We start from the raw sequence: 12,651 nt of genomic DNA on the forward strand, positions 1-12,651 counted from the left end.
AACGTTTCTTCTAAATCAGCAAGATGGGGCACGACATTGTGAGCCTAGATTAAATTAAAATAAATTGAATTAAATCAGATGATGTCCTGATATGATAAGCATTCAGAATATGAGACGAGGCCGTGACACGGCGAGCGTATCGCAGGAAAACTCTCCTCCTAACATGTCCTCCACCTTTATCGGCGTCGGGCTGAGAGACGTGCGGGGTTTAGTGGGTGACAGGACTGCTCGTCAGCACAACGCACGGGACACCAGCACACACACACACATACACACACATGCATGCATGAACCTCTATGCAGGAGCGTATAGCGTATACCTGTCTCCTCAAGTTAGCAGACCTTCACAGTAATCGTATTTGCTAAGTTCTTGGCAGTTTCAGCAAAGCAGTCAATCTGATAGGTGGGTGGAAAAGATCCGCCTGGATGTACGTGCGCATCCGTGAGTGTGTTGGTGTGTGAAAGAGGTGCAATATATTGGCACTGTAATGCAATGCTAGCCACTGGGCAGCATGAAAGGGAACAACTGACAGAGAGTCAGATAGAGACCCTGGCCTCTGAGGAAGCGAGGGGCGAGACGGGATGGGAGAGAGATGCAGACTCGGGCTGAGAGAGGGAGTCAGAGGAGAAGGAGAAAGAGAAAGAGAGGGAGGCGAGAGACATGAGAGGAAAAATCAATGCTATGTCCACTAGGGACATAATGTCACGGCATTTTTTTACCGTGTGGTATAATGGAGGGCTGGAGCATTTTACTGCAAAAGTCACCTTCTCTAATGGAGGGATGGATGGACAGATGAAAGAAGAGAAAGGATCTGAAATGGAGAAAGGCGGATAAAAGTGAAAAAAAAGAAAAGAGAATAGAAGGGGTGCCCCGAAACAGCAGAATGATGTGAGATTAGAAACAAAAAGAGAAGAATATGATGGAAATGAGAATGATTAGACCAGAGTCGAGCAGATAACAGGAAAATCTAGAGAAAAGACGAGAAATACAGGATAGATGAGGAGTAAATGACATTTCTTTAGACGCCCAAGCCGCACAAAATGTAAAATATCTAACTTTGTGGGTTCAAGCAATTTACTGCAACCCATCTGAGGAGCGATGCAGCTGATTGATGTGATTTTATAGCTCCAACAGAAATTGAAGAGCTGAGCGAAGAGAGAAAGACCTGTTAAAGAGCGGAGGGCAAGCTGCAGCACATCAGCGTGAGTGGAAAGGCTTTCTAACACCTTCTATGAGTTCTTCTATGGTGAAATAGTCGTGCACCTGTGAGGTGGGCGAGGAGATTTGGGGTCGTGAGAGAAATGACAGCAAACCTTTGAGACGGGGGTAAACGTGAGCACATTTGGGGACTTCCTGACACACAGCAGGCTAACACACAGCGCCTGGTAGCTAACTGGCTTATACGACAAAAAATAAATACCAAAACCACAAAGTAACAAATACAAGCATACATACAACTGTAGGATTCTGAGGTTTGTTTTATACATATTGTCACTAGGTGGATCGCATTCGTAAAAGCAACACAATCGTCATGACAACTAGCAAACCTCTTCTCTTCTCTCATGTCGTTGATTAATCCTTCATCCCTGTCAAGTCCACAGCTCTAATTTTTGAGGGGACTTATTTCATGCTGCTCTCTTCTTCTGTCAGCCCCCTTATTTTTCACAACGGTCATGGTTTATCGAATATGCATCCTTTTAATACAGGAATAAAACCTAAAATGGGTGGAGCTGAGGTCAGGGGCGAGTGGAGGCCTGGACCCATGACCCAGGAGACAGGAGGCTACTTCCTGTTTACAATCAAGTCCACCAAATGTAGTCATACATCACCAGTTTCCTCCTAAGCTGCTTTATTCTTTTTTTTTTTAAAGTTCTAAGGCATAATTAACAATCGACAGAAGACAAATGAGCAGTGACAGTGACAAACAACAACAGCTGCTTTATTATCCTCTGAAAACATGGACGCCATCCTGGAATTCTCCTCCTATCCCCCTTCGCTATCGAACTCTCCACACCGGCCACATTACTGTTTGTTCTCAGGAGCCCGTCTAGTTCCTTATGCAACATCAAGCCGCATCGATCAGCCATTATTGATGACAAACATTGATCAGGCAGGGTATTGATCACACTATTGGTGATTAGGATGTCATGAATAAATGACAGGGCGTTATCGAGCGCAGAGCGGGAAGGAAAAACCTCAATAGGCAGGAAGGGCAGAAAAAAAAGAGCAGGAACAGAAAAACAGGGAATGGGAAGAACATCAGGTGATGCAGGATGATGGATGAAAACACAAGGAAGATAAATAACATTTGTTATTTTGGAGAAAAAATTTGCATGCATAATTCAGACTGGTGTCGCAGCAAGACAGATTTTCAGCAAATTCACGTAATATTTTGGTATTTTTTCCTCAACGTTACACTGTGTGACCGTGAAACACAAACACATTTGTTTTGTTGGTGCTGAATTAAATATTTAAAGAATATAAGCAATGTTCTTATGTTAAACATTTCAGCATAATAGAAATATTCAACACCCTGAAACCATCTATCACACCTTTTGTCTCCTGGATTTAAAAAAAACAAACATTTAACTTAACAAGGATTTTTCACCAGATTCTGGTTAAAATAAAGGATTTCATGCAAACTTGGGCTACATCAATGGAGAACTGTTAAACAGGGTGTAACAGGCACTCTAATAAAGTAAAAAGTTAAAGGAAAGATGCTTACAGGTTTTTGACACTTGTGATTCCTCTGAAAGCTTTTCGGGGAATGGCCTGGATCTGGTTCTCGCTGAGGTCTCTGGAGACAGAAAAAGTGACAAATAGAAAAAGAAGAGGGGAGGAGACGTTAATCCAGGTAGTCCCACCACAGATCCAGTGCATATTATGTCAAAAGCTGAGCAAATCCCCCAAATATCTGATCTATTCTGTACAAATAATCATAAACATAAGAGAAGAAGGAGGAAGTGGGGTGGGGGGTGGGGGGTGATGTGACATTTATGATCAGTGGAACAATTTGGTCCACAGAGCTTCAAAGACAGAAATGGCGGAGGCTTCATTCCGTCTGAGGAGTGTGCTTGCGTGCATGATTGCGTGCATGATTGAAGTGAAGGCAGAGGCTGGGAAAGAACAGGCGAACTGGGAATAGGAATCAGAATAAAAGAGTGTGAGGGCCTATTTGTGTCCCACTCACGTTTGTAATGCAACACTTTCCTTTTTTCTTATGTCCATGCGCACCAGTTGAGAAATGAAACAATCACATCCCTGGCAGGAAACCACAGAACACACACGCGTACACACACGCTTTAAGAGCAGCCACGCTCTTTAATGCACACATTTTAATGAATACTGATGTGAGCACAATGTTTTGGTTTTTTTTTTTTCATGACAGCACCGACTGACCTCAACTCCATTATCATTGTTTGCTGAGAAGAGGGTCTGGCGGCAGACAAACGCAATTAGAGAGAAAAAGAGAAATAGTCGTATGGAACACCAGACAAGCTAATCACCCTTTAGTCCTCTGCTTGGGTTTCAGATGGTTTATTTACGGAGATATTGTGGCAACTCAAAATTGGCTTCTGAGACAGTAAATCAACATGCAGGTGGAGATAAATGTAGATGTTGGTGCGCATTGAAGTGCAGGAAACTCTGAGCAAAGCCTCGGTGGACAAACAGAAGAGCACATCAGGCCAAAGTTTATTCATTTGTGTCAGTACATGTAGAGAAGTGCTGCGTTCAGGAAACCAGGGTCATTGAATGCATCATTAATAATCGCTAAAGTGGACTCTCTGTGATCACATGCATGCACGGCCATCTTAATATGCATTTACAGCAAGGTTACCTCATATCATATGGGAGCATTATCATTTTGTTAAAGAGCACTACTGAATTTATCGATCTAGTTTGACTTCCTTTTGACCTTGTCCCCCATGCATCACACACTGTCTTCGGCCACATAAAATAAAGATGGATGTTGCAGAGTTTCTTCCTCCCAAGGAATAAAAAGAAAAAGGCTTTTTCTGGCCCATGAGCGCTGTCGTCTCAGAGCGAGGCTGTGGTCAAGACCTCAACAGATCTCAGCTGTCAGACATGCCGTTTCCATGGAATGTAATATCCAGGTAAGACTAAGCCCGGCAGAGAAAAACCAACTAAAATGTGCATTATAAGGATGATGCATGATGGCACAAATATATTTATTAGTTTTCAAACGAGGACAGTCGAGTTGTTTTGACTGAAGAGACAGAGACAGGAAGACGAGTACCATGGAAAACATCCAAGCTCTTTCTGGAGGGGGTCAAATCGGAGCTATGTTAATGGCACACTTTTGTCAGGCACCAAAGAAATAGTTCCCCTTGCCGGTCGATTTTCAAACACTGAAGTAAGTGTACTCAAAAAACATGCAAAGACGCTTAATGTTTATACCGACGACCTGAAACAGATGGAAAATTGTTTGTCCATCATTCCTGAGTCAATCAGCTTTCATTGAAGCCATGAATGTTAACTAGCCAGCCTCACAGAAAACAGGACACTCATTTTCTCCAGGTTTTATTGTTGTGCGCATTTCTCCATCAACCCCCGTGTCCACTGGTCTATTCCATTTTTATGACAATTGGTGTCCCCCAGGCCAAACAGAAGGACCTCGTGTGGAGCCTTGTTTATTTTTCAGGTTAATAAAAGATCCTCTCCTGGGCTGACAGTTAAAATGTAACAGAAAAGCAAACATTTATAGATGCCACCAAATCTTAAACACCGCACCTTCAAAAGCTTTTATGTATTTTTCATTGTTGTCAGGCCAACGTGGTAAAGACGGTAAGGGACGCACCGTCGTGACTTCAACTGGGGTTTTACTTTAAAATTTGAACATCACTACATCTGTCTGCCTACATGTATCTATAAATCTACCCGCCTCCACCCCACCAGCCCCACTGAGCACCTCAGAGACGATGAAGATGAAAATAAAAAGAAATAAAAAGCAATAGATTAAGAATGCAATAAATAAAACATTAAAAAGCGATATTTTTAGAGTTCCATGGCGAATAAATATTTTATTGTTTTGTTTACCCATCATAATTTGCTATTGTTTTCCAGCAGAGAGAAAGGCATTCGAGTCAAAGTCATTATGGGACCGTGTCTCAGTTAGCCTTTATGACTTCAGCTGCCAGGATAAAATATGCGGCACCAGCCGCCGCACCATAGCACTGGAAAAGGGGTCCTAAAAGCGCAAAAAGTGCAAAACCCATTTGAAAAATCAATGAAGAAAATGAATTCACTAAAGACTCTAAATCCAACTAGCAATTTTATAATCAAGCCCCCCCCCCCACACACACTCTCCAAAAAAATCAGCTACACCTGCTGCACTGCTTTCATAACAGTGCCAGGATCTGAATTTAGAAGAAGAACACCAAACATCTGTGACAAACGTCCATTTCAAACAGTTTTGATACGACCTTATATGCAGATGTCAGCTCTGCATCCTAAAGCATCGGCAGTCTGTATAGATTTGATGGTGAGAGCCGCGTTTCGTCTTGGCGTAAACAGCTTTCCTTCATCTCTCTGTGACTCATACCTGCTGACCTTTCGCGACAGCGACGGCTATCATCAACAGGAGATTGGCCTGTGATCCTTGAAAAGGACACTCGCTGATAAACTGACTACCCGAACGCTAAACCAGACACACCGACATGAGTTATTTGGATAGCAGTGTTTTCAGTTCCCGGAATTTGCCGTTTTCGTCATCTTTTATTACCGCAGCGTTTGAGGGACGGACGATTCATCTTCAAAAAATTCTATTAAAGAGACAGATGGCTGCTTGAATTATACGTCAGTTCAATTATGATGACAAATTTGGGAAATTAGAGGGATACTGAGCACACAAACAACTGGATATGTTTGAGGGAAATGGGGAGTCTGAAGAACTAAATGGAGATGACACAAACGAGGGTTCGTGTCTGCGCCAGTATGGAAAATTGAAAGAAAAGGCAGATGAGCAAACAAGAACAGGAAAAAAAGGGATTTACGATTGATTGAATTGTGACCAAACATATTCGATATCTCCAGCCCTCCCACCCTGAGTAGGCCCCTCAACCGAGGCCTCTCCTCCCTGCAGACTGTGGCTCTCTTTGGCCCCCAGAAGTGTGGAGGAATTAAAGATGATCTTCTTTGGGTTGAAGCAATGGTGGTGGTGGTGCATCTGCTCCCAGCTATCACCTCCTCAATATTAAGTTCCATTATTGATGTGAAGAGAATAATAACACTCGCCGGGTCGCCCTTTGCTACTTCGGATATTACTGTTAACCCTTTGATGGACCAAAATACTTGTCCGATGCAAAACAGGCCCCTGACTTTTGCGTTGGTCTTTAACACAAATCCAAGATTAAGTGCAGATTTAAAACCTGGGCCACGGGTGCACATCCAAGAGAAAGAGAAAAAAAAATGTTCCGCCGACATCTCAAGCTGTAGTATTTTGTGCACCGACTAAAACAAGACTCCACCCTCAGGCTCCTCTATGTAGGAGTCATGGCCACTCTGAACCATTAACCCTCCCAGGCAAAGAAGTGGAAACAGGCCCATTTGATTTCATATGGATTTGTGTCAGAGGGCATCACGGGAAGTCTCCGTCACAGAAGTGACGGGGAAGGTGTGCCAGGCGGAAACAGCAGGGGAGCCTGGAAGCACAGGTGGCAGTGTACCAAACGTGCCTTCACGCAGAGATTTCTGCACACGTCTTTTCTTAAGAGAAGAATGATTATAATGGTAGAAAGGGATAGAAATGACCCTTGGTTGGGCTCCAGGGGAGAAATGAAAAAGGAGAGGAGAGAGACAGTAAAGGGATAGAAGAGAGGGAAGGTTGTACAATGTCTTCTTGGAGAAGTGAGAGCCTGTCAATGGTAAGCCTAAGCTTCTTTTCTTCTATATCTTACTCTTCTCACACGTTCATTCTTTGAGTCCTCCTGTTATCTTTCCTTATCTCTCTATCTTTGTGTCTTTTTTGTCCCCCCCCTGGGGGCTGTACCACCATTTAATATTGTTCCATAAAGACAGTAATAAATATCGACTCCTGGCTAGCTCATATTCCCCTTGTTTTTAAGCACTTGGATGTAGGGTAACAACAAAGTCAAGCAGAAGGTTTTACAGGTCACCTGTATTCTGGGAATTAATTAAATTCCATGTCATACTTGTAACCTTGAGAACATTTTTGTTCTTTTTCCTGTTTTAATCCTACTTTGTCCCATTTTAACTTGCTTAGGAGTCGTGGTGTTACACGTGTCCATGTCCACCTCTTCGTGGACGTTCTGTTGCTCTGAAACTTTGTACTGTAGTGTAGAGTGAGCTGCCATGATGCATTTTGAAGCCATTTTCTTTTCTTTAGTGGAACTGTGTGCTTAAGAACGAGCTCTCAACTGAAGCTACATCTGCCAGACCTCTTTCCACTTCCCTCTGTCCACTCCTGTTTGACAGTTCTCTTTTCTCAGTTGTGTTTTCTGGTTAGAAACCTCTACTCTTTCTACTTTTTGTCATCACCACTTTGGCCACATTGCCATCTACCAGCGAGGTTACCGTTGTCCCGGTACTGGAAAAGTGCCGAATTCAAGTTACGACTTGAAGCTTTCAAATTATTCACTTTGAAGGGAGATCTGGTGCAGTTTAGGGTGGAAAGAACTTCAGACCAGCCTTCAAATTTGATACTGTGACCATTGTTTTATTGGGCAAGTTGAGGAGACACTTTTAGCAATAGCCTTCTCCTATTTTGGAAAAAAAAGTGGGCTATAAATCCCACATTTTGGCAATCCCGCGTATGTATAGTTCAAACAAACTGTAGCCCCATGCATTAAAAAAGGCAGCCAACAACCATGGCCTTGGCTATGGAGTCATCAAGTGGCTGACTGATGCCAAAAAAACTGTGGGAATATTATCCGAACACACTGGAATTGTACAGTCGGAATGACACACGTATGGCTGAAAATAAGCTGTCAAAGAAAACTACATTTTAGGCAAAAGAGGGGAAAATATGCTGCTGTGCCTGTCTAAAAATGTATTTCCATTATGTGTGTACTCCACATGTGCCCTTCAGTGGTCTCAGGGGACATTTTCCTCTCCGGATGTGCTTTTGTCCGTCCAGTCGTTGTGGGTCTGCTCCTTCGCCTGGTTGACCTTGCAGTGTCTTGCAACTGCCGCCTCATCGCTCCTCCTCCCCAATTCAACCTTCCCACTCCGCCCCCCTCGCTCCGCTCGCTGTGATTTAATTAAGCGTTCACTTTATGAATAAAAATACCCCTCCCCCTATTGATCATTGGAGACACCAGGATGACAGCTCGGGCTGTCTGGGACGAGATGGGACTGGACCAGACAGCGGCTCTCTTTAAGTTGCTCCATTACGATGATTCAAACGTGCGTGTTTACTGATGACATTGTGTCAGAATGCCGCGTGCCCACCTGAAAAGGGTGTGTGCACGCGCGCGCGTGTGTGTGTGTGTGAGTGTGTGTGCGCGACAGCCATCAGAGCCATCGGAGAGCTGTAGCATCTAAATCAAACTAAATGTTCTCGAAAGCTCTCATGGGCTTTTACAAATCCTTCATTAAACACACACCTGCATACACACTGAGGCGCGCACACTCTCTTTGATACATACACTACATCAGCATTATAAAGAGACACTGTCTGCAATATCTGTTCCTCTCTCCTTCCTGGTTTCCCCCACTGCAGCTCCCCCTCCTCCCTCCATAAGGCTGTAAGTATCTATTATGTTTTGTCAATACTGTAATTAAATTGGACAGCTTAATGCAATTCTCTGTGATCCATAGGCCTTTATGGATATAAAAGCTTTTCTGGCTCCACGCCTATAAGACGTCCAACAAATTTAGATGAGTTACCATCAGGAGGGGGGTGGGGGACGATAGCTGAAGAGGTTAAAGCAGCAGTAGGCATACATGGCCATTTGTAACTGGCTAATTCACTTTAATGTCCCCGACGCCATTTTGTTTTAATGCATTTTCTTATTTGAATGATCATCTGCAGGTCTCAGTGATAGTTTCTCCTCTGTCCCTCTCTCTCTCTTTTTTTTTACCTTGTTAGTCCTTCCTCAAGTTGTAGTGCTTTAGCTAAGTGATATGGCTCTTAGGGACGTTTATGAAGCTAATAAAACCACAGCGAGGGATCAAGAGACAGCAGCGGTGGGGACACGGCAACAGCGGATGCTGTGGACGGTGGAGGGAAGAAATGACAACGACCGTGTGTAGAGCAGTTAAAGTGGAGAGTAGGAAGATAATTTGCCTTCATTTTGGAAAGAAATGCATTGCTGTTCTCCAGAAAGAGTCAATTAGTTCTGATTAGTGGCAGCTTGATGAGAGATGACATCACTAAATTACAAAAAAAAAATCTTTTCATATTTTACAGCTTCTGTAAAAGCTTTGCTGGATCATGATTACCCAGAAATCACAAATATCCCATCTCTGTAGCAGTTTAGAATCAAATGCTAAATTTATTTCTATAAATAACTCTTTGTATATGCAACTATGTTTCAGTGGACTTGTGATGCATCACGATAATACTGCATAGAAATCTCAGTAATGTGTCCTCCCTCAAAGAATACATATGGCTCTGTGACAATTTATTTTATTTTTTGTATTGTGAGAAGGGTCAAAGCTCCTTGACTAAGTGGATTTGTTCTTTTAAATTGTTCTAGCGGCACGTGGCTTAAAGGGGATTTCTTTTGCTTTTCTGACATGCCAATCTCAACTCATCAAGTTGTATGAAGCGGTGGAACAAATTAAGATTAAGCGATTAATAAAAGGATCCGTTCCTGTTGTTATTTCCAGGGATAATCCCTTCATTGCATGTGGTAAATGACTTTGCAAGCCTTCCGAGCAAGGGGTGAAGTACGCCGATCAGGTCGGTGTAACAGAGTTTCAGAGTCCTCTGTTTATGGAATTACAGGAACCCAACAAGACTGTTAATGGCCCAATCGTCCTCCCCGTCATCATCGTCAAAGGGGACGCAGACGTGCTTGGTGGAGGTATAAAAATGACAGAGGCATGAGGAGTAAAAAGAGGGGAAGAAAGGAGGAGGGGGCAGAGAGCTGAGGTGAAAGAGATAAAAAGGGTGTAAGGAAGTAGAGTGAGTGGAACGGAAGGACAGTGGGTCAATGGGTGAGGAAAAAAGACCAGGAGTAAACAAAAAACCAGAGCTGATTAAAGGAAAGAGGGAGTAATGGCCTAATGGAGGTGTGGAGTGAGGGATAAAGGAGGAGGAGGAGGAAAGAAGCTGACTGTGGCAGCCTTTTACCAGCATCTGGGGAGCAGCACTAAATAATATCCTGAAATTAGCAGATTGGAAAAAGGAAGGGGGGTTCTGTTGGAGGTGAGTGTGTGTGTGTGGGTGTGTGTGTGTGTCTGTGTGTGTGTGTGTGCCTGTGTGTGTGTGTGCTTGAAATAATGTATTGACATGTTTCAGATGTGACTTGAATGAACTGAGTAAAATAAAACTACTTCACAATGGTATAGATGTTTTATGTTTAATGAGTTAAACATTAAAACAATTAGTCTTAATTTTTGAGCAAATCATGAGGAAAAGTGTGAAATCTGAAGATGTGAGACAACACTGTGAGCATACCCTGTTTGTGTGTGTGCGTGTGTGTGTGTGTGTGTGTCTGTGTGTGTACGTGCGTGCGTGCGTGACATTAAGGCACCTCTCTCACTCGCTTCTCATGTGTCTCAGCAGGTCAGCGTTGTCGAGGTTACAGCAGGCCATTTTGCCAGAGGACCAATTAAGTTTTAGCAGAGAGACAGAAAATATGTCTGAAATGTTCTTGGAGGACCAAAATGAAGAAAAAGAGGAAAAGTTGTAACAATTCTAAGATATAATCATATTGATATCAATGCGCCAGCACAAAAAGGCTCAAAACAGACCTCAGACCCCAAAAATGCACTTATTCTCACATGCAGTGTGGATTGCGTGCGAAGTAGAGATGCAAGAAGAGAACAGAGAAGATGTTTTAGAATAGCTTTATCAGCCCAAGTGTAAAATAAAGTGATTTTGATGGCTAACAGGGCAGAGAGTCGTCCTCTCTTCCCATCACTGCTGGGCTAATTCTTGTGACAGGCTGTTCTCCAAAATGGCTACTGGCTGCTGTCTTCTTAGCCTGAGGGCCTGAGTGTGTGTGTGTATGTGTGTGTGTGTGTGTGTGTGTCTGTGTGTGTGTCTGTGTGTGTGTGCGCAACACAAAAGTTGGAAAGATGGGAGAAAAAGGAAAGAAGTAAAACAGACAGACAGGACAACAGCATTTAAGTGTATATCTGTGTACATTCATGTGTGTGTGTGTGTGTGTGTGTGGTTGCTATGCTGTCTCCAGGACATAATCTCTTTAGTAAGCCCCATGATCCAGTTAGGAGCAGCAAGTGGCTAATGTCAGGGATAACTGGAAGAGAGGGATCCAGGAGTGGGCTTGTAAAAACGGCCACCTACCAGAGAGTCTATGTGCTGTTTGAGGCTTCCAGTGTTTACCTGCACCTGGAACTGCTGCTGTGTGTGTGTATTGGTTAAAGAAATGCTGTTATGTACAGGAGTTAATGATTTCCGGTGTGTCTGGCACGAGTGTGTGTTGCAGAGTGTATCTGAAAAAGCAGCAGCGCTCATTAAGGCTCAGATTAAATTGAGTGGATCCAGAATCTGCACTGTGGGGTTTGTTGTTGTTTTTTCACCCAGAAGGATTTTTGTCTCTTTTCTAAATAAAAAAACAGGTGCAGGAAAGTGATATTTGCTGAGCAAGAATGCTACGGCAAAGGATCAATAATAGGTTTTCATGGATCTGTCTAGAACATCTGTTCTTTATTTAGGCTGCATTTTTACAGTTAAATGTTACTAAAATAATCAAATAAATATTCATTATTGCTGTGACATCATGTAGCACACAACAATTAAAATACATGTAATTGAGGAGAATTCAATCAAATGAGTGGTTCTTATATTATTCATGCTCACGTGAATTTTAAAATGCTCCTTAAATGCAATTAATGTGGCGAAAGTTGGAACAAAAGTCACTTTATTCATATCTGGAAATGAGATTTCCAAACACTCTCTGTGTCTAAAATGTGCTGCATTTAGTGAAGAACTTAAAGAAATACGCCTGAAGATGTCATGACATGATTGACATGACATGACTGATCAGCCATTTCATTTCTATTACAGCTAAATAAGTAAATAAGATGCAACAGCAGGAATATTTGAGCTTCTATAATATATATATTTATATATATATCTATTCATTTCAGTTTGAGTGCAGAACTGTAAATGAAAAAAATGGATAAAACAGTGGTATTCTGTTCCTAAACACCTACTCCTACAGTTGGTGTGCGAATGGGAAAATGGTGCCAATTCCAGCAGCGCACGAGGACGAGAGGAAGGATAAATCCAAACAGACAGAAATTGAACCAAATTCTTCCCTCCCACCCGAAGTAAATGCATCACAAATCACTCGCTCTGCGGCTAATTCATGGGCGTGCGGGTCTGGTAATATGGCATATGGTGTGTGTGTGTGTGTGTGTGTAAGTGTGTGTTTGCATATAATGGTCGGAAGATAAGAGGAAAAAGGGGAGACAGAGGGAAAGAAGGAAAAGATGATTTAGGAGTAATGAGAGCCAGTAAAATCACGGTGCCTA

At 42.7% G+C, this 12,651-nt stretch overlaps 1 protein-coding gene across 1 annotated transcript in view; it reads right to left on the reverse strand.

Annotated features, from left to right (window-relative positions):
• Window positions 1–12,651, reverse strand: part of slit3 (slit homolog 3 (Drosophila)) — a 157,912-nt gene that overhangs the window by 66,340 nt on the left and 78,921 nt on the right. Inside the window, exon 5 of the mRNA XM_011610926.2 lies at window positions 2,726–2,797. Coding sequence (XP_011609228.2) covers window positions 2,726–2,797 — 72 coding nt within the window. The remainder of the gene's footprint in view (window positions 1–2,725; window positions 2,798–12,651) is intronic.

Source organism: Takifugu rubripes, chromosome 14, assembly GCF_901000725.2.
Source record: "Takifugu rubripes chromosome 14, fTakRub1.2, whole genome shotgun sequence".
Lineage (NCBI taxonomy): Eukaryota > Metazoa > Chordata > Actinopteri > Tetraodontiformes > Tetraodontidae > Takifugu > Takifugu rubripes.